This window comes from Ambystoma mexicanum, chromosome 4p (genome assembly GCF_040938575.1).
Source record: "Ambystoma mexicanum isolate Mex_15411 chromosome 4p, UKY_AmexF1_1, whole genome shotgun sequence".
NCBI classification, from domain to species: Eukaryota; Metazoa; Chordata; class Amphibia; order Caudata; family Ambystomatidae; genus Ambystoma; species Ambystoma mexicanum.
The window spans coordinates 469,356,630-469,382,575 of NC_090927.1; the positions used below are offsets into that span (position 1 = coordinate 469,356,630).

The following is a 25,946-nucleotide window of genomic DNA, read 5'->3' on the forward strand; positions in this document are numbered from 1 at the left end:
AGTTCTTTTCTCCTCTGGCCAGTTAGTTTTTGCTATCAGACGAATGAAGGAAGTGATATATGTTAGTAAGTCTTGATTACCCTGCGTAGTGATAACAGTTCATCGTCCAGAGCCCGCCCTTGAGTATGCTGTGCAAATAGTTTCTCCATTTCACGCTGGAAACCTCCGAAGTCTCGAAGCAAAGGATCATCCTGGTTTACCAAGGGTATTGACCACTCCGCTGCACTACCTCCCAAATATGAGTACACAAATGCCACTCTCGCTTCATCGTTGGGGAATGCCCCAGGTCTGCACAAGAAATGTAGGCGACACTGATTCATAAAGATGGCGTACTTATTCGGATCGCCTGTGAAGTGTTCTCGTGGGGCCAGGGGAACCCCCCTGAAAGAACCACCTGTACTGGCGTGGGCTATGGAGGTGCGGCAGGAGGGGCATACCCCGGCAGTGGGACCTGGCCTGCCTGTGCCTGGAGCATTTACCTTGCTAGTTCATCTGTCTGCTCCCGGTTCACAAACTGAGTCCAGCCAGGACCTTGGTGTTTATGGGTCCCAAAGGGACATAAATGAGTCAAGTGACCCATTACCCCCATCACTAGATGGTGTGGTTTTTGTGTTCTGGGGCCTGTGGCCATGACAAGGAGGAGGGAACCACCACACTGGAACTTTGAATTCAGGAGAGGCTGAAGTGAGGGTAGAGACCTGTATCTGCAGAAGGCAAAACCAGGGGCAGCTGGGATCTCCTGGCGGTGCCACACCAGCACTCCTTCCCTGGGCCCAGCAAACAAGCCCAGGTCTCTGAGGGGCAGGCGATGAGGCCCTGACCTCAATACATCACCATTGAGACTCCTGCAGCTCCCAAAGCCACGTACTGCTGTTTTGGGGAGCTTTGAAGTAGGAGCAAAATACACTACAATGCATTCTGCGACTGCAAGTCCAAAACTGTTTTTTGGGGAAAACTGAAGAAGGGTCTGCGCCCGACAGAGGGAGACCCTTAAATCCAGGTGAGAAGGTCTGTGCCCCGAAGAGGGGGATCTGCGCCCGGCAGAGGGAGACCCTGAAAGTGAGAAGTTCTGACCCCGGAAGAGAGAAACCTGAACTGTAAGAAAACCCAGTGAAGGACCAGCAGCAGAGGGGCCCAGCGCCATGTGGGCTCTCATTCGAAGGACTCTGGTTGGTCCCCTTTGTTGAAACTGCCACTACCAAGAGGCCCTGGGAGAGGCTGGCGTAAAAAGGTCAAAGTGGTCCTACAAGCAAAGCCCCTTGCACAGTCGAAGGTCTTTGGCGTGCTGAGGAAACAAAGTGATTTGCGTTACTGGAGGTAAATGTGAACCTGACTGAGGGATGCCTAGGAATTAGGGTAACCAGTTACAACACTGAACATCGTGTTAAAAGAACTGTGTGAAGCCTGGCTGCGGGTTGAGACCCAGACTTCGGTAAGAAGTGAACCTAGAGGGTCTAGAGTGATTTTCTTATGTACTGTGTTAGGAAGGCTATGGGCCTCATTACGACCCTGGCGTTGGACCATGGTGCTATTAGCACCATGGTCCATGCCAGATTCCGCCATGGTGGATGGCGGAATTATCGCCCCATTACAAGGTTGGTGGGGCGGTAATTCCCCATTCACCATGGCCCCTTCCCCATTTTTGGCCCATAGGGCACAATGGGAATGGGGAAGGTGCTAATTACGGCACCGTAAATTACGGTGCCGTAATTAGCACCAAGGTCCCTTAGCGGGTTGGACTTTAATGCCTGCAAAAAGCAGGCGTTAAAGTGTGAATCGGGCGTTAAGGCGCCGTTAACCCCTTAACGCCAGGGTTGTAATGAGGCCCTATGTGAACCCGATGGAGGTATGTCAAGAGGAAAGCTGAGGAAAATGAATCCTGCATTGTGATAAAGCAAGGTGAATGAAGGGCAGTAGTGAACCCGACTGAGGGAGGCCCACGTTGCAAGAAGGATCGGAGCCCGGTTGAGGGGGATCCAAGGGTGAAGGGAAATCACCCGACGTGAAGATTACTGAAAGGAACTTTTGTTTTTGTTGGTTATGGCACATCAACCCTCTGAGGCAAGAGACTTTGTATGAAGGAGACTTGGCCACGGAAGCCCGTGATATTTTGGAAACTAACTGTACGCTTGTGCTGGAGAAGCCCAGGTGTGTGCTGTGCTTAAGTCCCACCTTGTCCCGTGCTAGAAAACGTGGGGAATGGAGACCCCAGCTAAACCATCCTGACTTATCATTTGTGAACACTTCTTTCTTTCCTGGTGAACATTACCCCACACTATTTTGTAACTTAGCGGTAAGGATTGGCAATAGTTTTTTTTTTTGGTATTTGCCCTTTTTATTTGACAAGATGCCACTAGGACTGCCTTATTATTATTTGATGGTCGTAGCTTGCTCCCATCTTAGATTTAGGTTTAGATTAGGTGTTTATCTCACTCACTTAACTGTTTAATAAACTCCCTTGAACTGTGATCACTTGTGTCTGTTTTACTGTTTTCACCATGAGTTCCTTACAGCAGCCAGATAATAAAACTCTAGTCGCGGGAGCTGCACACAACACCCCCGTGTCCTTATAAGCTGTGCATAAAGTATTCAAAGGCGATTTTCTGGCTGCTCTGGGCCCACAAGCATCCACCAAGTAAGGTGGCTAGCCTGCAACCCCCCGTCCCGCTGCAATGAAATAGGGCACATTAACAAAGGAATAGATTAGACATGCAATATTATCATTTTCACTATTGCAATCCGGCCTAGAAGAGACAGTGGCAGTTTACTCTAGAATGTCATAGACCGCCTCACCCCGTCCACCGCCTTAATTGTGTTTCTTACCTGTAGGTCTTCTGGTGTGTGGGCTGTATGTATTCACAGGTATTTGAACATGCTGATCCCCATTGTAGCCCCAGATCTGGCTGATCTCGTGCACCATATTGTTGCATTCCAGTTAGGGGAAAGAGGCACGATTTCTGTCTGCTAAATGAAATCCCAGACAGCTTACCAAAGTCATCTAGGACCTTTAGGATAATGGGCAGGTTGTGTTCCGACTCCCACAAATACAGGAGGACATTGTCTGCATATAGGGAGATAAGATGAGTAGAGCCGCCTTCCACCACTCAAGCCTCAGAATTATTGGCGCAGGAATACCACCAGCGGTACCATTGCCAATATATAAAGCATGGGCGACAGCGGGTACCCCTGTCGTGTTCCTAGTTGTATGTCCCATGCCCCCGACACCCGTCTCCCCGTTTTCACCCTGGCCACCGGCTGTGTGTATAGTAACTTAATCCATTTTATGACAATTTCACCAATTCCAAAACCCTGCAACGCAGCTCACATCCATTCCCAATAAACAGAATCACACGCCTTAATAGCGTTTAGAGACAGCACTATGAGTATCCCGGCAAGCAATGCAGTTAATATTTTCGGACAGGTGGTCTCTGTCCTCAAATATCATCAAATATCCCAGTGTACCAATAGTGGAGAATGGTTTGAAATAGTGCACCTCATATTACGCTCTTGAAAATTCAGCCAAGTGTTCAGCCCCCACAAACAGATAATCAATTCTGTTATAAACTCTATGAGAGGCCGAATAGTATGAGTATCCCTACCCGCTAGCATTCTGTTCCCTCCAAATGTCTACCAGCCATAAATTAGTCTCAGAGGCCGGTAATGACCCGGTCTGCATGGAATCGGATCCATCCAGAGTCGGGTCCCCAATGCAGTTAAAGTCCCCCTCCCCTTGTCCCCGAAAGAAATGGGGCGTCCCTCATGTGGGCCAGCTTGTTGCCCAGGGGGCGAAGGAAAGTGGTATTGCATGATTAGAGCAATAGGAGTTCACTATATACACCTCCTGATGATCCACATACCCATGCGCAATCACATATCTGCCCTCTTCATCACCTCAACATCAAGAAGCCGAAAAGGAACTACAGATCTATCCACACCATGACCCCTCTGGCAAACATTGAGTAGGTGACTCGAACCCCCCCCCAACTCCCTCATCTAGCAACAACCTTCTCTTGCTCTGCAGGGAGCAAGTGCGTTTCTTAAAATAAAGCGCTCAATACTCTTTTCCTGCGCAAAAATGATCCAACCCGGTTTCTGCACATGTAGGAGCCCAACCCCCTGATGTTCCAAGTCATTATCTTAATCTGAGCCATCTCAATAGTACATAAACCCGCTGCCTGTCACCCAGGGCTACCTCCATCCTGGCGTGCACCATCCTCTCACAAAACAGTCATCGCCCAGCTCCCAGACTAACACTGTTCAAATACAGGCTCTGAATTTCATGCCTCACCACCCACTGCCTCCCATCCATCCACCCTCCTCCGATCCAGTAGCCAGGATGCCAACATTCACACCGAAGAACATCAACCATATGTAACAAAACAAGAAATAAGCGCCCCTGCCAATGGGGCCAAAACAACACTTAAGAGCATCAAGCCTTTCGGGTACACCCATCCCCATAGTCCATAGGCCGAAACTTTGCCGTTTGGGAATCAGGCCGGAGGTGCCAGAGATCACCCAGCACCACCCACATCCAATGCTCCGTGGGTGACAGGAATACCATGACCTGGGCAGCAGCGTTGTGCTCACGCACCAAAAAGTCTTTATATCTTCTTCCAGGCAATATGCCTGCTTGTAGAGTTCATACTACAGGTTTGCTAAATGTCTCTGTATTCTCTGCCTTGGGTACTAGTCTCTGTTTTGCTGGGTTGGCTTGTACATTTTCAGTCCTGTGTAATATTGTCCTTCACCAGTTTCTGCTGGTGCGCCTATACCTTCTCCCTACATGGGAGACTTTGTGTACACCTAGCTCTGGGGACCTACTTCTCACACCCAGTCTTTTGCTCTCCTGTCTTCTAGCCCACTTTAGGGTTTCTTCTCTTGCACCCCACTTTGTGTTGTTTTGTCTTTCACTCCGCCTTGGAGCAACTTGCCCCTTCTGGGCCTTCTGGCTTCTCGGCCTCTATGCAGGACCCTCCAGCCTACCCTGCAACTTACTTGTGGGGCCCTTCGGGGTTCGGCATGCCGGTGTCTTCTCTCCCCTCATCGGAGGTCGGGCCAGAGTGGATACCACCGTCACTTCACACAGCGATGCTCAAAGCCCCGGTGGCCGCATTCTTCCAGCACTTCACATCTGCTCCCTGACAATCTCTGGCACCCCCTCAGCACAAAGGTGGCCAGCTGAAGATCCTGGCGCTGGCATACTCAGCTGTTAGTCCGTGAGGGATGGCAGAGCCAGCGGCTTAGGCGGCCATAACTCCACGCCCCCTGCGGTCCCTCATTATCATTCACCTTTAAAGAGGACGGAGTTACTATTGTGAACTAAATAAAATAAGTAGGTCTCTGCTGTGCGAACGAAAAGGAGTAACAAAGATGGACATGAAAATGGTTTTCTACTGAAAGGGCCTGTGTTTGTATTCCAGCCTACAATAAAGATTACCCCTGCTAATTGTGCAGGGAGTATTAATTCTATTAAAGACTAGGAGGCGAGCATTATGCTTCAGCTTGATTTATTCTACTTTCCAGCAGTTTCAACAAAAACACACATCAAAACTTTGAAAAGCATCTTCCTAGTACTTTTCTTCCCCTGAAACCACAAGTCCCAATGTCCCAGTAGTTCTCTGTTGCCGAGTCCAGCTATGACCTCTTTCTGTCTCTGGACTCCTCCTCTCTCTTACGGCTCTGAACTGCCTCCTGAAATTTATCAACGATCAACCAACAGCGCGAATAGTTCCAACTTGGCGTCGGCTCAACGGAGCTCCTTCACACTTGCGCTTACTTCTTCCATTAAATCCCAACACTCTCTCAGGCTTTCTAGTCAATTGTTCTTCTGTTCTTCCCCTGAGGATCATACAAATAACAATATTAGGGTGGAGTCCATGTACTGTCATATCTATTACTTAATTACATACATTTATACCATACATGACTGGGTGGGAATTTAATGCTCGCCTCCTAGTCTTTAATAGAATTAATACTCCCTGCGCAATTAGCAGGGGTAATCTTTATTCTATGACAAGACTGGAGGCGAGCATTATACTTGTTCAAAGCTTCCCTAATACAGTTGTCGCCAAACTCTGAATCGGTTTGAAAAAAACACTTTAAAAGTATTATCGCTTGCCCAATCTGCTGCTAGCATAATCTCCCGCAGAGACACCCCTGCTGTAAATGCTCTGGACGCCATCGCCCCTCTCACTGAGTGCGCACCGTATTCATTCAAGTGGATGCCTGCTATCTGCATCACCTCTCTCACCCACCTAGCTATGGTGGCTGTTGCTACTGCATGAAAAGGTTCTCTGCGCGCAATTAATAGCTGTGTAGTTCCTGCTGCTCTGCACTCCCCTGTCCTGCTCTCATACTCTTTGATGCATTTCGCCACACACCATTTGGGGTTATACGGAAAATACGGGTAATGAACCGAAGTCGTGCCTGTCTTGGTCCTTCTCACTATTGAAAAAGTGACTCCCTCTGGACCAAAGAACCTCCTGTTACTCTCCAACGCTTTAACATCTGCCACTCTCTTACAGGATACTAGGCATAATAATATTGCCAACTTGCATGACAGCTGTTTGTGAAAGGTACTTGTCTGATGTCCAGCTCTCTAGTAGCCGCAACACCGCTGTCACATCACGTCTCATATCACATCATGTCTCCGGATACTCTGCACGCTATCAGCGGCAGTGTCCCTCTCACTCTCAGAGGATGAGCCGACCCAGCTGGGTCTGTGAGGAGTCGTTCTCCGTCTGGGAGGACTTGCGGTATGTCCGCTGACAGTTCCATCAGCTTTGGAAACCATACTTGCGACTTCCACAATAGCGCTATTAGGATCAATTCTGCCTTCTCCCTCCGACAAATCACTAAGAGCCTGCTCAGCATCAACAAGGGAGGGAACGTGTAGTGCAGGTCCCCTGACCATTGTTGGAGGAATGCGTCCAGGCCTCACGTGTTTGGGTCTAGCCTCCAGCTGAAGTAGCTGGGTGTCTGTGCGTTGAGACGCGACGCGAACAAATTTGTGTGAACGGGGCCCCACAGATGATTCAGAGTCTGAAAGATCCTGGTATCTAGTCTCCAGTCGTTGGAGTCCGTCAGGTACTCTGAGTTCCAGTCGGCCACTATGTTCAGCGATCCTGGCAGGTATTCTGCTGTCACTGACATTCCTGACTGAAGGCAGTAATGCCAAAAATCCTTCGCTAGCTATGCAAGTAGTCGGGATCTCGTCCCTCCTATATGATTTATATATTTGACCGCTGAAATGTTGTCCATTTTGAGAAGGACCCGTGAACTCACTCTCTTTCTGGATAATGCTTTGATAACGAAAGAACCCGCTAGGCGTTCTAAACAGTTTATGTGAAGACGGAGCTCTTCTTCGCTCCACTTCCCTCTGGTCTCCAAAGATCTGCATCTTACTCCCCATCCTATGCGACTGGCATCTGACTCTATTACTAGATCCGGTCGATCTCCAAAAATGGCACGACCATTCCAGGCGTCCATATTCTTCAACCACCACTCCAGTTCCATGATGGAGTCTTGATCTAACGGTAGTAGCTGATGGTACTTCAGACTCTGTTGGAGGGGCCTGATTTTCAGCCTCTGAAGTGCTCGATAATGCAGTGGACCTGGGAAAATGGCCTGTATCGATGCTGCCAGCATGCCCACTATCCTCACCTTACTTAAGCAGTCCCTTATCTCCTTCTTGATATCTCTTATTTTTCTCGCTGGCAATTCTAAGGTTGCTTTCCTGGTGTTTAGTATGAACCCCAAGAAATCTATCCTTTGAGTCGGCTTCGTATTAGACTTCTCTAAGTTCACGAGGAAGCCTAAGGACGTCAGGAGATACTGTACCCATTCTGTCTGGTATACTAGCGTCTCCCTCTCTTCTGCCAAAAGCAGAAGGTCGCCCAGGTATATAATCATCCTGATACCCTTCTCCCGAATCGCTGCTGCGACTGGTCTCATCAGCTTGGTGAAGGCCCAGGGCGCAGAGGCTAGCCCGAAGGGCATGGTTCTGAACTGCCACAGCTGGGAGCCCCATCGGAATGCCAAGAATGTCCTGAAGTCTTGCTGAACTGGTACTGTTAAGTATGCGTCCTTCAAGTCTAGCCTTGTCAGCCAGTCTCCCTCTCTCTGCAAATCTGATGTATCCCTTCCATCTTGAAGTGGCGGTATACTATCCAGCCATTTAATTCTTTCAAGTTTATGACTGGTCGCACTTTCTCCTTTCTGTGGACCAGAAACATGCTGCTTACAAAACTGGGAGCCGCGCAGCACTTCTCTATGGCTCTTCTCCAGCTGCTGGAGTTTGCGGTCTAGACTTTCCTGCTCTGACTGCGCTAAGCGTGGCTGCGAGGGCCAGTGTGCTTGCACTGGCTGTTGGATAAATTCTAGTTTCAGCCCTCTAGCGGTTTGCAAAACCCAAACATCGCTGGAAAGCACACGCCAATTGTACCAGAAAAACCTAGTTCTGCCCCCACTGGTGGGTATTGCGCTGCTCTCACCTGGTGTAAAGCTTTGCCATCTGCCGGCTCCTCTTCCTCTGCGCCCTCTCGGAAATCTCCCTCTGGCCGGGAAGGAGTCCTGCTGTTTGCTCTCCCAGTACTGTGCCCTGCGGTTCTGGGGTCTTCCTTGTAAACGACCGGCTGCACGACCCCAATAGCGGCCGTTCCCGGCAAAAACTACCAGGAAAAATCTTTATTGAAGGTTGCGCTTTCTATAGTGAAGAGTATGTGCCCACAAAGCGGCCCATCTCCTTTCCAAATGTTGCTCCAAAAAGCAGGCCTTGTGCTGCTTAGCCGGCTTCGTAGGACTCTAAGTCACTCAATTTAGGGTCCATTTTAAGGAACAATCCTCTCCTTCTCTCCGAAGAGAGGGCGCAGTTTGCATTGCCTAACAGGCAGACTGCTCTCTGGGCCCAACTACCCACCACTTCGGGATCCACCTCTTCTCCTGTATCCCTGGCTCTCTCCGACAGGTCCATTATTTTCGCTAAGGGGCCCGATATGTCCAACACTTTATCCTGGCAAATCCTCCAGGACCTATCAATACCCTTGCGTGGGTCCTTATTGGTCTTCGAACCGAAGGTCAACATCTTAGGGTCCAATTCTGGCATCTCTGCCACTTTCCCCGGGAGGTCTGGCCGCAGGCTTTCTGCTGGGAGGCGCTGCCTCCCTTCTTTGTCTAAGGCCTTCCTGAGTCTGATGCTCATGTACTGGGTCACTCTGGGGGAAGGCTGCCAATCCGATGATCTAGGGTTACTGATACTGTCAGGGTCGAACATATCTGTCATCTCTTCTGGCTCCTCGACCAGATGTTTTTCTTTGTGGGCTCTCTTGCCCCCGCTGGGTCCCACCCATTCTTCCTCTGTTTTTCCTCCTCCTCGTGGGAAGATAATTCGCCCTCTGCTGGCTCCTCTTACTAGCCTGGGTCATCACTGCCCATATTGTCATCCCCTGGGGAGGGGGTTGTGAGGCTTGCAACCGTCGGCCTTCGTATGAAGGCTTCCTTCAGCTTAGAAAAGGCATTGACAGCCTTTGGGGTGTCTTCCACCCTGTAAGGTCGACCTGGGGGTTCAGACGAGGCTCTTCTTTCCGGGTCTGTATACTCCCCTTCATCCCTGTCTTTGAGGGTCCTTTGGGTGTACTATCGTTATCTCTGGTGCTCTCTCTGGGCTGACTCAGCATGCTCTCTAGAGTTTCCAGCCTTTCTTGTGGGGGTCGCACCCCTTGCATTACTGCATCCGTCAACAAGCTCCCCAGCACTTGCTTAAAACTGGCAGCGAGGTCTAGAGGCTGCTCCTCCTCATCCCACTCAAATTCAGACGTTTGAGTGCTTTGTGCCTAGACCCTTATTGAGGTGACTCTGCACGCCCACTGCTGCGTTGATCCGGATTGTCCCGAGCACAGTCTTGAAAAAGGTGTTGATTCTCCTCCAGTGCAATGTAAGTAATATTCATTTAAGAAATATTTTTTTTGTTATTGTTGTGGCTAGCACCAGTTGATTGAGCTTCCTTGTAGGCCTTCTGACTTCTTGTCAGGTCGTCCAGGGCCCAATTTGCTGAGAGGCTCTCCTCTCTATCCTATGGATTAGTGTGCCACTTCTCACTTTGTACAGATCAGTTGATCTGCTAAGCTTGCCATGTGTAATCCGCCTGCCTGGGCTTCTTGCGCCCTCTGGTAGCAGTGAACTTATTTTGGCTCGGAATCAGCAACGTACGTGCTTGCAAGCTCCTTCACCGCCGGGCCCGTGTCACTCTCTCTCCTCTGTGTGGATAGATGAGCCGTGTCGCGCTCCTGCTCCACCTCCCCAAAGGAGGGGGCCTGAGCACTCTGCGTGCTTCGCCTCTGCGAGGGTGGGGGCCTCCTACTCTGCAGCAGCGATTGTGGGCGAGCCCCTGGGCGTGCCAGATATGTGGCACAGGCTTGTCTGCCTCACTGCCGCTTCTGATAAATAACTCGCTCACGCCCGAATGCCCACCCTGCCCAGATACTGCTAATGCTGCTTTTGCTAGCTTAGTACGCACGCTGCTCCTGTGAAGCGTATTTCGCGCAATCTAATCACTACATGTAACTACTCCTATCCTAGGTATATATAGCTATATTTCTGTCAAACACCTTCCAAAAACAAAGGTGGGGACCCCTACATGGGCATCTGGGGTGAGTTCAATATATACTAAACAGAGAGGATGCCCTATGTGCTGAAAAATTCAATAAATGTGTTTCAGAAAGCACATGCTGAGGACCAGAGTGTGTTCTTATTAAAAATATATCATTTTATTCTGTTACAATTTCATAAAATACATCATTTTTGAACAATTATAAGACAACAATTCATTTCCAATCAACATATATTTTTATGAACACCTTCCCAGCCTGCTCTAACTACAGAGAGATGAAAGAAAGGTACTTATCTACTGAAGAGCAGTAAAAGAAGAGAAGGAGTCCAGGGACAGGAAGAAGTCATAGCTGGACTGGGCAACAGAGAATTACTGGGACATTGGGACTTGTAGTTTCAAGGGAAGAAAAGTACTAGGAAGATACTTTTCAAAGTTTTAATGTGTGTTTTTGTTGAAACTGCTGGAGAGTAGACTAAATGAAGTTGAAGCATAATGCTCGCCTCCAGTCATGTCATGGAATATAGTATGAGCAGAGACGAAAGAGCGACAAGTCTGGGGTTTCAAGATATGACACAAATATATGCAACGATAGACAAAAGTTAAAGAAACAAATGAATGAAAACCTATGTTCGCTTTCGTTAACCAGACACGTGCAAAGATGTTCTTACCTTTGATAGCACAATCATTTGCTCCAAAGAATATTGTAAATGCAACAATATTTTCAACACTTGAGTTCTTGCTGATCATTTGCGGAAGAACTATGTTCCCCCATGTTGAGTTGTAGCCGGACAGCCCTCGATTTAGAACGTCACATTTCCTGACATAGATCGAAGAGCAAGAGAGAAGAAAACATGAATCACAAACAACCTGTCAATTATGTGGCTGTAATAAACAAGCATGAGACAGATCCCACTAGTTACAATGGAGTTCTTCACTACAGCAGGATTCATGTTTTCACAATTCTGTGCAGTAAGCCAAACGTAGTACTGTTATATAGTTGCAATTAAAAACAAAAAACTGTAAAACATGAACTTTTCCCAAATACGATATAGTTTGGATGAAACCTCACCATTTTAACGTTCCCCCCAAGAGTAAGAAACACGCATTTACAAAGCCTACAGTTTTGACTGTTGTATGGTGAAAAGAGTTTCTGAATTTATGCACACTGACATTTGGGCAGGTGGGGAATATGTCCAGGGGACAGAGTGGGTGCTGGAGGGGTGAAAGTATGAATATGTGAGGATGCATACACGTTGTATTGAGGAGCATTTATTCTGTGCCCATCGACATCGTAGGTGTTTTACAGTATTGCGGCTTGGCCAGATATTTGCATATTGTGCCTTCACCTGGGGTAAATCAGAGCATAGTCTTCGGGCAGGGGTGGGGGGGGGGGGATAAAGGGGAACATGGTGAGAGGATAGGAGAAGCAGGATGATTTTAGATGTAGGACAGGAAAGTGTCATCATAAACAGTGGATTAAATGAATGATGGTCAGAATAAGAGGGAGTAAAATGTGCATTAATAAATACCAGGCACATTTATGTGAGGGCAGTTTCTGACTGTGTGTATAGTTGTTCTCAAGCGTGCCCTTGAAATGTGGAGGCTTCGTCACCAGAAAAATGTTTTAATCTTTATCTCCCAGTGAACCAGGGGGATACTATATCTGGGGGGGGAGCCCAACTGACAGAGATGCCAGAACCATGAATTGGCCAGGTAAAGTTAAATGCAGGGAAGGCCAAGGCAAAGAGAAAGGGGGGAAAAGGAATAATTTTTATATTCCAAGCAAGGGCAAACATGTCAGGTTGCAGGCTACTACAGGCCATAAAAAAAGTCAGTCATACAAACAGTACACCATTTCTTACCTGCCAAGATTCAATCACAACTAGCCAATGGCTAGTGGCGAGTGCACAATTTGAGCCCTACTCCAAAAGCCATACCTCATCGGACACTTGAACAGGAATGGAACCAAATGATCAATATGAAGTTATGAGTAAAATGTAGTGCATTTATTGGAAGTAGGCTAACAGATCCAATATGTACCCATCTTCAGCAGTAAAATAGACCTCAAGCCTCTTATTTGATCCCGTAGGGGGATTCAGTGCGTTCACATCTCAAGTGGAAGCTAAATGTGTAGTATGTTATGTACTGGCCACTACTTCCCCATAGTCCGCTACTTCCCAGAGGGTTATGCTTGGTACCAAGGAGCTGCTTTTAGGTCTTGCTCATCAAACCTTTAATTAAATCCCTGCACTAATAAATGAGAAAAAGACTGCACACATGTTACCACACGATTACAATTTACAACATGCCATGCAAAATGTGACAAATCCATTCACTAAAGGGCGGTTTGTTTGGCTATTACACCGGGCATTGACCATTACATTTTCTAAATATTAAAATAGATTCCCCGGCCATGGTTGGGCCCAGATGTATGCCCAGTGAAAACAACTAGTTGCAGTGGCGCAAACCTGAGAAGATGTCCACCTCTGTTTTGAATTGGACTCGGCCTATTCTTTGCTGAACTAATGCCCATGACTCCAAAACAAAATAATTGGGTGTAACTCTGTTGCAAAGCACGTTTCCAAAGTTTCCATCCTGACTTAGGGTGGAATCAAGGCAGTAATGTAATGCTTACTGGAAGTGTGTATTGGAGACCATATAAATGTATTTAATAGGAACATCTCTTTGCAGAGCAGAAGTAGCCATGCCCCTAGTGGAATGGGCCTTCAATCCTTCCGGAGGATCCTTGCCAGCCAGCCTGTAGAATTCTGAATTGGCTAGAATAATCCATCTGGTTAAGCTCTGCTTTGTTACAGCCTGACCCAGTCTGTGACCCGTACAACCTATGAATAGTTGGTCATTCAGACGAAGGTTTGACAACCTTGAAATGTAGAAGCTCAAAGCCCTACGTGGATCGAGCCAGTGCAACCTCTCCTCCTCCCTGCCAGGATGAGGTGGAGGAAAGAAAGTGGGTAACACAATCTTTTGTCGTAAATGAAAGTCTGAAATGACCTTAGGTAGAAATTAAGGCTTAACCCTCAGGACAACCTTGTCCTTGTGAAATACTGTAAATTGTGGTTTAGAGGATCGTGCCTGCAACTCACTCACTCTACAGGCTGAAGTTAGGGCTAACAACAAGATGGTCTTGAACGTTAGTAACCTTAAGTGTCTCGGGAGGATAGCTCAGGGGCAACGTGCTCGCCTTAGAAGCAAGACGACACGGAGCACCACAGGCTCTATACCCCGGTCAGCGCTTAGAAACCTCTGAGTATTAAGCGCGTTATAAATAACCTATCATATCATATCATAAGGGACATGAATGGAGTGGTTCAAATGGTGCACACAGGACATTTTAACACCAGGTTAAGGTCCCAAATGGGAACCTGAAAGGTAGATGGAGGGAACACATTAGTGAGTCCCTTCAGATATTGTATCACCAAAGGGATCTTAAAATATGAACTCTCCTCAGGCGAGCGCTTGAAGATGGATAGCGCCACCAAATAACCTTTAATGGTCCCAACCCGGAGCCTTAGATTGGTTAAGTACAGTGAGAAAGGATAACACCTCCGGTGTTTTGCATAGCAAAGGGTCCACATTCAAAGACTTCCTTGCTGGCCTTCTGACCGAAAGCAAAATCTCCACTACATCATCCAGGAGGTCACAATCCCTATACCTCAGCCTCTCAGAAAGATGGAGGGAACACATTAGTGAGTCCCTTCAGATATTGTATCACCAAAGGGATCTTAAAATATGAACTCTCCTCAGGCGAGCGCTTGAAGATGGATAGCGCCACCAAATAACCTTTAATGGTCCCAACCCGGAGCCTTAGATTGGTTAAGTACAGTGAGAAAGGATAACACCTCCGGTGTTTTGCATAGCAAAGGGTCCACATTCAAAGACTTCCTTGCTGGCCTTCTGACCGAAAGCAAAATCTCCACTACATCATCCAGGAGGTCACAATCCCTATACCTCAGCCTCTCAGAAACCATGAGTGAAGGCCGAGTGTCTTGACCTCTGGATGGAGAACTCGACCCTCCTCTCAGGAGGGAAGGTCCTCTCTTTGTGGAAGACGTATTGGAGGGCAGATGGACATGTCCAGAAGGTCCAGGTACCACGTCCTCCTGGCCCAATTCGGGGCAATTATGATCATGTCTCTCCCGAACCTTCTCAACCTCCTGATCACGTGAGGCATGATGAGGACTGGAGGAAATGCGCACAGGAGCAGAAACTCCCAATCCACCACGAACGCGTTTCCTAGAGCTCCCCTGGAGCAGAACAGTTTGCTTTTCCGGTTGACACTGGTCGCGTACAGATTCACTTGAGGGTTTCCCCAAAGGGTGAAGATCTCTTGAAGGACTTCCTGCGCTAGTTCCCACTCAAGGAAGACTGTGCTCTGCCTGCTCAGAGCGTCCGCCACCATGTACTTCTCTTCGGCTAGGTGAAATGTCGATAGAGGGATTCCTTCTTGCATTGCCCAGAACCAGAGCTGCATTGCCTCTCTGCACAGTGGTAGTGACACTACACCTCCTCTCTTGTTGAGGAAGTACATGGCCACTGTGTTGTCTGTCATTATTAGGACATTCTTTCCCCGCACAGAGGGCAGAAAAGCCTTCAGCGCAAGTCTGATTGCTCTCAGCTCCAAAAGAATGATGTGTAGTTTGGACTCAGATGGAGACCAACGACTGCTGATTGTCAGATCAATGGCGTGCGCTCCCCACCCTGTGAGTGAGGCGTCCGTCACTACCGTTATCTCCGCCCATGGTTGCTAAAAGGGTTCCCCCTTCAGAATGTTGTCCTCGCAGGCCCACCACAGGAGATCCTGTGCACCCTGCTTGGAACCTGAAGTAGGTCTAACATGTTGCCCGAGAATTGAGACCATTGTGTCCTGAGAGCCCATTGACGGGAACTCATTCTCAGGCGAGCCTCTGGCACCAGAAATATGCAGGATGCCATGAGGCTGAGCAACCTCAAAAAGTCAAAGGCTGGGAGACGCTGGGGACTCTGAAAATTCGAGACCATCTGCAGAATGTCTTGAGCTCTCACCTCGGGTAGCAAGCTCTTTTCCAAGGGTGTATCCTGTACAGCCCAAATGAACTGGAGCTTTTGAGATGGTGTCATATGGGACTTCTTGTAATTGACTGAGAAGCCCAGTCTGTGAAGAGAGTGGCAGGTGACGTTGAGAGGATGCAGGACTTGTTCGGGAGAACATACCCTGATCAGCCAATCGTCCAAGTTGGGGTAGACATGAATCCCCCCTCTCCTGAGACTCGGTGGTGAAAACACTTGTGCGGAGGTCAGCCCGAATGGCAGAACTCGAAACTGATGAGAACCGCCAATGACGAACCTCGGGTACATTCTGTGCTTCAGATGGATTGGCACATGAAAATAACCATCCTGAAGATCCAATGAGACCATCCAATCCTGGAGTTGGAGGGCCTGAAGGATCTGAGAAAGTGTGACCATCTTGAACTTGTTCTTCCTGAGGAACTTGTTCAAGTATCTCAAGTCCAAGATGGGTCTCAGTCCTCCGTCCTTCTTGGGGCTTAGGAAATGTGGAGAATACAATATTTTGTTCCTATCCGCTACAGGAACTGGTTCCATAGCACCTTTCTCTAGGAGGGTCAACATTTCCTGCACAAGGAACAGATCTGGAACCTTCAAAGGGGCAGTAACCTTGAGCTATGGTTTCTAATGCTCAAGCATCCGAAGTAATATCTCACCATTCTTTCAGATGCTGAGACAGTCTGCCTTCCACAGGGGTGTCGTGACTCAAGACCTCAGAGAGGTTTTGAGGCGGCTGAAGCAGTCGCTGTTGGTAAAGATGATGCTGCTTGAGCGGACTTTGCACCTCTCCCTCGTCCACCACGAGGGAATATTCTTTGGCCTCTTTGACCAGCCATTCCTCTTGCTCTTCCAACTGAGGAGTAGTAGCGAAAGGATATACCCCTCCAAGACGATCCACTGTGGTGAAAAGGATGAGGCTGCCTAAGAGCGGCACCCAAAGATTTGGCTGCTGCGTTCGAGGTCTGCAGCTTCTCAAGGCTTTCGTCAGCCTTGTTGACAAAAAGATGAGACCCGTCAAAAAGGCATGTTAAGGATTCTAGACTGCACGTCCGGTGCTATTCCAGATTTCCTTAACCACGCAAATCTGCGATTAACGGTGCTTGCGGCCATGGCTCTGCTGATGCTGTCAGAAGAATCCAGACCTGAATGAAGAGACTTTCACATGGCTTCCTTGCCATCCTTTGAATATGCTGAGCCACCATAGAAATGCAATCCCATAGAGTGTATGAAAACTTTGACAAGGCACATGTGGAGTTGCCTCATTTAGGAGCCATGCTCCCAGCAGATACTTTTCTTGACCAGGCATCTACCTTTTTATCATCCCTATCTGGTGGGATGGTCAGAGAAGCTGCCTGTTTCGAGGTAGCAGTTGCTGCCTGCACCACCAGGCTTTCTGGGGCAGGGTGCTTTTCAATAGGTAGCTGGGGTCACTAATTGATGGGCGGTATTTCCTTGTCAGGTTCTTATTTACTGCCGGACTTGACTCAGGTGCTTCCCAATTGGCACTTACTCACTTTTGAAGAGCAATATGAAATGGTAAGATGGGATCCTTTTGAGGACCTTTATGTAGGATATCTGTAAGGTCATCCTATTTGAAAGAGAGGGCAGGTCTGCTCCATCCCAGGTAATCCACCACCTTGGTTATCAACTGCCTGTAAGAGGCCGCTGCATACTCATCGGTCTCAGGCTTTCCAAATTCCAATTCCAGTAAAGTGTTCACTCCACTGGCTGTCTGCTCATTTTCATATAGGTCTTTCAGTATGGATTCCTCTATGAAACTATCAGGGACATTTGGTGTGCCATACTACAAACCAAAGGGTGCATCATTATCAGATGGCTCCTTGTCCTCATAATAGAGGTCAGAAATGAAAAGAAATCCTTTCTTGGTAAAGGAGTGAAGGTTTTCTAAGGTAAAGGAGTCAAAAGCTTTGAAAACTTCAAGTCCGATGCCTGAGGAGTCGTCGATGTCTTGGATGAAGACGTTTTCGACATCTATGGCACCGGAGGCTTTGATGGCACCCTTGGCATCGATGGGCCCACAGGCGTCGATGGCACAGCTGGCGTCGATGGCGTTGACAACCTCAACTTGTCTTTCAACTTATGACTCGAAGGATCTCTCAATGATTTCTCATTGTGTCGAGGCTTCAACGGCTCTCGATGGGGATCTGGCCTTTGTCCCGGGCTCAACAGCGCACAGGATTTGGTTCGAGCCCTTTCCTTACCGGCTTCAGAATGCATGGTAGGAGCATGGCCTGCCTGCTTCGAGGGTTTCTGGCTCTCAAATATCTTAAGCATTTATTGCCTGAATGCTTCCCATTTGGAAGGCGTGGCGGCCTTAGTGGAACAGGATATAGCTCTCTCAGGGGAGGAGTCGGACAAGGACGTCGAAGTAGGCGATTTATGGTGCTTCTTTTTTTACTTCCTCGACGACGACGAATGGTGGGAGCCACTCCTAGACCTGGACCTTTTTGCCTTTTCGACAGGGATTTCTTAGGGAATCTACCTACCGCCAATTTCCCCTTACGCTCCTTCAGCGGTTTTCCCGTCATTGATTGCCACTTTGAACAGGCCAAGGTCTTGTGCTCCACACCAAGTTACCACTAGCATACTCGATGCGGATCGGTCAGCGACATCTTGGCATCGCAGTCTTGACACTTTTTAAACCCAGTCTTCAGGATAGTCAATGTCAAAGACAAAGACATTTTCAGATATCTCTCAAGGAAATCCTGAAGCGTGCCGTAGTTCTCGAAGCATAAACTTACTCGGAAAAACAGAACTGAAGCCAACAGCCGCTGTATGTGCTATATATGCCTTCGATGACATCATCCTTAAGACAGAGGCCCTTGAGGGACCGAGTCGAATACATCGATGCACAGAGCCCTCTGCCGAAATTTCTTTCTGAAGCAGCTGAAGATGGATATTGGAGATATCAAAGATGAGGAATACGTGGGAGGACACAATCCATTCGAAACACTTTACACCAAAATTGAAGAGTTTGTTAATACGAATGAGGGATCTGTGACATTGTACTCTACTGTATGGGAAATCTTTGAAGTGGTTATGAGGGGGGGGAACTGTTGTCGCACACCGCTGGGACCCTTTGGACACTTCGGCGGGAACTGTGCAAGCTCGAGGGGCAGATTAGACACCTTGAGAATAAATATGGGAGGATGAAAGAGAACGCTCTCCTGGGGCTGATTAAGGGCAACCTAATGCAATTTCAGGACCTAGCGGACAAGGAGGTGCTATACATTACTACGCCAGTGCTTGCCCGTCTTTATGGCGAGGCAGATAGACCAGGACGGGCTCTAGCTAGGGCAGTCAAAATGGACTTCACCCCTTGTGTTATGACAGGCATCATCGCTTCTTCTGGTGCTACCTTGACTTCAGAGGATGACATCAACGCAGTTCCAGGCGTATTATGAATCCCTATATTATGCAGGGACACTAGCACAGTGGAAGAGCTGGCACAGTATTTGGAGGGTATTGCCCCTATCACTATGGACAAAATAGCTAGTGCCACTGCTGCTCTGGCGTCCAGTAAGGTCTTTCGGTCAGTCAGGCTGGGGGTCAAACTGTACAAGTACAGTGCTATTCTTGCTCCGCATTTGGCACAGGTATGGGAGGAGTCTCTCGAAACTAGGGTCCGCCCACAGTCCATGTGCAAGGCAATAATTAGTCTTAGTGGTACCTGGGAAGCCGCCAATGAGGTCACTTCATATAGGCCACTATTATTAAATATGGATGCAAAGATCTTCGTGAAGGTCTTGGCGTCCAGACTCTTCCCCTATATGGTAGACCTAGTATATCCTGACCAGTCGGGTTTTATCCAGACCAGATCTACAGCTTTGAATCTCTGTAGGCTTTTTGGCATTAATCAATAACACTAACTTTGCCAAAGACTGGAATGGCGTGTTTAAGCTTTTGCAAACTGATCACAATGTTGTTTATTGCCCTCAAAGCTTGCGTATATTGGAAATTCCTCAGATTTGTTCTATGGACAGCTGGAAAGGGGAGGTGAGGGGGGGTTGGAGAGGGGGAAATGGGGCGGTGGGTGGGGAAGGGGAATGTGTAAGTGTTATTAATGCAAAAGGTCAATACAAATACGTTTTTAAAAAAAAGATTGACTGTTAGAAGTCCTGCGTTTTAGATAATGGCTTCTTCAACCCTGTATAATACACTCTGAAACGGATGGGGTTACACAAAGTTACTGAAGACCTAGTGAAGCAAGGTCCACGTCGATAGATGGCAGAGTGGATAGGACTGAATTGGAGTGATGGGACCAGCAGCTTTTATAAACAATTTCCAATTTAATGTGCTTCTGCGACCTGGTTCTAAATTGGGAGTTTTTCCAATTCTAAATATTATTCTTGCTTCAACAGTTTGGGGAATTTGAATTAGAGTTTTTGTTTTTAGCCCCATTTTGTTAATGGTCTTGAACTGAATAGTAGAGTGGAAAAACATTTTTTGTCGGATTAGCTCAACTGTCCACAAGTGCTTGGACCATAGCGAGTCAAGTTACAATACACGTTTGCACCCAGAGAATGATTACTGGAAAAGGAGGAGGTGGTAGCCGAGTTGAAATCCTATTCTGCATTTGTTTAAATAAAGACAGCTACAACAACATGAGACTGTATGGTCTACCTGCAGGTGCCAAGCTCATTCATCCCAAGTACCATGCAGCTGAGTGCAACATTAAGTGTTAGATTGTACACCAAGAAGGCCCCCTACACGCAGACCACATCCTGTAAATCCATAGGGTTTATAATCATGGTGTTCCTGGTGAGTTGCAAAAGCAACCAATGAAAAGTGCCAAGTTAGGCGAAACAGGACAACATTTCGCAGGACATTTTTAAAGCAAATGGATGCAGATGAAAAGAATCCCATGTGCTAAGGCCTGCAATATGCAGCTTAATATCTAATATACCCTTTTACACCAATGTATCTTCAGAATTACTATTAATAAAAAAAGGTTCCCACCCACACATGAAGACTTCAATCATCCTAGAGAAGTAATCAAAAGTATAAAGCACCAGGAGCTGGAGATTGGCTCTACAGGCTAGACAGCTCCTCCTATGTAGCAAGTTATTTGCCCCATAAAGCCATTCGGAATATTCATTATGTTGGTGTTAACCTACTGAGGTGTTTTCTTATGTGCCATCCACTTTTAGATGGCGTAACTGGAACTCACTGACCTGACGGCACCCCTGGTTGGGCCTCAGTTGGGTAATGTGCTTCATCCACTCTTGCCATAACCTTTTCTTCTAACACCATCACACTTTTCCCACCACAATGCTAAGACGTCCTTGGGGAGCCCTAATCTTGGAATTCTCAGCTCTCAAAGCCCACGCCACCTCTATATTGTGCTATTCGCAATTAGTCATTGATGTTTAACCTCTTATTCATATGTTTCCCCTTCACCAACCCCAAACACTACTTTCTCGCAACTCCTCCTCACCTCCCTACAGCTCCCTCTGTAATTCAACTGATGATGCTTATGATTCTGATCTAGGATTTCTTAGCTCTCAACATGTGGGTATTTACATTCTGAAAGGATCTATGGTCACCATGGATACCCAAGTGATCTACTGGCATATTAGTGGGCAAGGACACTGACAAAGTCTCCTGCCACCAAGAGGTTGACTAATACAGCCGGATGCCTCACAAAGCCAGAGTATGATGGCGCCAGAGGATCCCCTGCTCACGTTCAGTTGGTCCCCATCAGTTTACAAGGAATAATCACTGGAGAAATCCGTACGGGCCCCCTCCATAGTGCTGAGAGCCTAAAGCTTCCACTAAGCAGACTATAATTCATCAAGAAAAAGAACAAATGCATTGACATATTGCCAGACCACTTTGTAAGTGAGATGCAATGTTGCTAGTTTGTAGTATTCCGTACATTTCAAAAACTCACACTGTTCTGATTAAGAAATCTGCTGCGGCAAAGAAGCACACACTTCCAAGGACCAGAAATGTTATCCATTAGTTGGATGTGGAATGCTGCTTTTCTGGCAGCTTTCCAACAGACGAACAATACAAACTTACACCATCCATGGTCATTAGTTTGAGTAGTCCTTCATAGGCGACAAAAACCTACAATGTCACCAAGAAAAAGTTTTCTTTCACATTAAGAGGGTTCGAGGATTGTCGAGGTATTATTTCATATTGTGTGATTGCTCAGACATAAAATATGCACCAAATTGTTAGCCCTCGTTGATGACATGTGTTTCGGCTTGGATGAATAGGATGAACACATTGCATCTTATAGCTCTAGAGATATAAAATGTGTTCATCCTATTTCAAATAGGTGTGAATAAGAAATGCAGATTTTTATTATTGCAATGGACAGACTCATATTTATGTGCATTCTCTAATAGGAGCTATATTGCTAAATAAGTGATAAATACCTACTGTATTAGTTGTAAATACGTTGGAAAGAGCGAACGGTAGTACAATCTCAGACACAAACTGTTTAAGCGCAGTACTGTACCCATTTACATCATGGATTGGTTTCCCTATTAGAACCTATGCAAGATAATGTCGGAACACGGCATTTATAGATAGCATGTATACAGCCGTATGAAGATTCCCTTAGAACTCTGAAAATGAATGTTGCACATAAAATTGGTAGGGAGCGCGATTATTATTAGGTGAGCTGAGTTGTGTACCCAATATAACATGCGCCTTGTTATATTCAAACATGGCGGTACTCACGGGAAAGGGAAGCTAAAAGTGAAAAGGGACTTGCGTGGAAAACGTCGCCATTAGCAACAAGGAGCTATGTGTTTCATAGAAGACGCTAATCGAGCCAGAAACACAACCGACGCGAGAGAAGAGATGCCCTGCCGTCATTAGGTAAGAGACCGTCGCTATTTTTTAGTAAGTTAGATGGTAAGAACAACTTTAACCTATGCGCGAGAGAGGAGCCAGGAGGAATTTGTAATGATAAGTGAGTGAAGAATGCGGATGTTCCAATGCACCATATTGAGTCTAATTAAAGACTCTGATCGCAATATGTAAACATTGGCGGAAATAGCTTAAAAAGCAAGTTAGTGCGCACGCACACAATATACCAATGCAAATATCACTATCAAGTCAAACACATGACTTAATTGTTGAGGGCATAAATGTCCGTTATATTTGGATATAGAGGTTGAATCCTGATGTATTTAAATTTCTCAACAGGGATTACCCCTTTAAATAGACAAATCTGTGAAAGGAATCAACTAGGACTACAACCGCAAGGTAACAACCCAATTAAACAACTAATTATGGCAATTTGAATTGCAATATTAAGAAAGAGAGATGACCAAACTAATCTGTGTTTATCCTTTCCTCATCTTTGTCTGTTATGTTATTTTATCAATCCTAATTAATCCTCCCCTACACCAACCCTCATTCTCTGTGTTATTACATACTTATCTGGATTCAAATTTTCGGTTTGAAACTATGATGTGATGCAACATTGTTATGCTAATTTATATATGTTTTTCTCACTTATGGTCTGTATTGATACTTATTGACTGAACATATTCACTGTGTATACTTGAAATTCAAAATAAGAAATCATAAGCCCTGATTTGAGAAAGGCGCTGGAAAAAGCGGAAACACGTGTCATCAACGAGGGCTAACAAGACGTACTGAATAAAATATATTAAAAATACAACACTTGGATTTAAATTTACTGGCGCATATCTTATGTCTGAGCAATCACACAAATTGTTATCTCTTGGTGATTTATCAGGCTTTTCTCACCACAACGCTCAGGTAGGACGTGAAAGATACGAATAACGCTGCATAAGTACATAAAACAGACTGTAGCTCTGTACAACAATAAATATCCAATCCATGTCACTGAACCGACCAGCTCACTAAAAGCCTACTTTGAGTTTTTATGGTTATTTCACATTGGTTTCATCTGGTAGGGGAACAACAGAGCTGTGCCCTTCCCATGCAGCGTGTAATAGTGGCAAGAGCGGGTAACTAGGTTCTAAGATGGTTGAAAGGTCAGATGAAGGCTTTGCCTGGACACCGTAACCTATGAGTTCAGGAGAGCCAGTGTGGGGGACCCATTTAGAGCTCTTCACTAATTTTAGAACACAGGTAAAGACCCTGACAAGGAACCCAGCTCAGGGGATACCACAGGGCTATACAAAAAACAAGATCAGTCTGTTGATGTGGGAGTTTGGAGATGGAGCTGGTGAGAGGAGTTTGAAGTAAAGTAGCAGAGACTGGGCATGCACAGAGGAGGTGGTCAAAGGAGGAGTTGGTAACAGACCGTGGATTGTGAACAAAAAGGAGAAGGTAACATCAAGAGTGGTTGGAGCAATAAAGGAACATGTTCAAACCCCTGAAGGAGGTTGGTGAAAGAAAGGAGGAGGTGGTAACACATTAGTAGGTGGATGGAGAAAAAGAAAGGAGGAGGTAGTGCAGCAGAAGGAGGAACTTGGAGACAGAAAGGAGTAGAGAGAAGACTCCTACCAGCAGAAGGCCCAGGATGGTTCCAGCGGGCCTAGTGTCTGTAGGCAGGTGATGGAGGCAAGAAGAGGACAAGCACTCAGCAGGTAGCTGCAGCGTGTTGAGTGGTGCCTAGGATTTAAACCTTAGGGAGGAGAGACAAGCAGGTCCAGAGAACTCAGCCCAGAGGACAGGGAAAAAACCCTCTGTAGTTCTGCTCGTCACAGGAGCCCACTCTACACAGATCCTGGAAGTGACGGTCTTGAGAAGCATCTGAAGATAAAAATCTAGAAAGCAGTATTCCAGAGTCCCAATGGCCTCTATAGTGGAGGGAAAAGTTAATGAACCCCTCTGAAACTTGCAATGGACATTGGTAGGTTAGTGTAGTATAAAGCGCAAATGTTTTCCCAAAGGTATCTTGGCGCTATAGGACATAACAACAAGAGTGGGACAAAAAAGTTACAGATGGGTGATCTAATAATAGTCAAGTCTGTATTACATGTCAGGAGCAGCTGAATACAAGGGTGTTCAGCTTCTTTCTGAATGGGAGAAGATGGGTTTCTTTCTGAAGTTTAAGGGGTAATGTATTGTAGAGTTTATAGGCTTGTATGGAGACATTGGAGAGGGAGAAGGGCCTGAACAGCCCGTCAATCACCCACAGACACGAGAGACACAGGTGGCAAGACACTGCTCTACCCACAAAGCGCCTGGACTCAGGAGGTTCCTCTCAGGCAGATGAGAGAATGGGCTGAACAACCCTAACCCAAAAAGAGTAACCCCAGTGGTGGGAGTCGTGAGGAATTTGAGCTACGTACTTTCCTTTAATTTTCTTGGCCCATCTAGTTACTTTTATCCTGTAACTAGCTGGGATACCCGACGTTGCCCGCGTTCTGATCGAGTGGTGGCTCATGTGCCCTGGAGGATGTTGCTCTTGTCCTCATGTCAGCAAGTCTTGCATCAGTTTGCTCTGGCATTTTATTTGCCCTGGAGAAAGTTGCTCTTATCCCCTGGTCAGCAATTCGTGCTGCTGTTTGTTGTTTTTCAGAAGCTCTTGAAATTGATTTTCGCTTTGCATCAGATGGAGCTTTTCCAAGTGATGTTCGTTTTTTGTGCAGCATGTTTCAGTCACTCAATGGCTTCAGCACATTTGAGAAAATGTCCAAAAAAGATTGATTGATTGTGCACTCTTCTCGTGAATGAACTTAAGTAAACTGTAACCTTGCCATTTCCCATATTTGGAGTGGCATGATTAAAAGAAATGTACACTCTGTTTATTCCCTTTAAAAATGCTTTAATAAACACTTTCAAACTGTATCCAGTGGTAATACATTTCAAAGGAATAACCAACACATCGAAAATGTTGCTTCTGACACGTTTCCAAATGCTGCCTCCCTCAAGTACCTACTGTAGTGAATTGGGGCGAGCATCAGTAAATGAGGGTATCTACAGAGATCATTTTTGCATCCAAACAATCTACAATCTTGCCCCAGACAGATGAGGAATCCATGCAACATCTGGTAGCAGTGGGTTCAACAGTGTGGATTTGTACAGCCTGACAAACATATACACACATACACATCCAAATTATTTTTACATAGAAGATCTTTGCATCCAAACAAACTACGATCTTGCCCCAGACAAAAGAGGAATCCATGCAAAATTTGGTAGACGTGGGTTCAACAGTGTGGATTTGTATAGCCAGACAAACATACACACACATACGTACATTCAGATTTATATATTAGATAAAGTACTAGTTTCTAGTACAAATTTGTATCATATCTGGAAACTGTGGACAGATGCTGCTTATATCCAGGAG

At 46.5% G+C, this 25,946-nt stretch overlaps 1 protein-coding gene across 2 annotated transcripts in view; it reads right to left on the bottom strand.

Moving 5' to 3' along the window:
* IAH1 (isoamyl acetate hydrolyzing esterase 1 (putative)) overlaps positions 1 to 25,946 on the bottom strand; it is a 483,285-nt gene that overhangs the window by 290,837 nt on the left and 166,502 nt on the right. For both annotated transcript variants that reach the window (XM_069605997.1, XM_069605998.1), the window contains one exon: positions 11,275 to 11,423. In XM_069605997.1, coding sequence (XP_069462098.1) covers positions 11,275 to 11,423 — 149 coding nt within the window. The remainder of the gene's footprint in view (positions 1 to 11,274; positions 11,424 to 25,946) is intronic.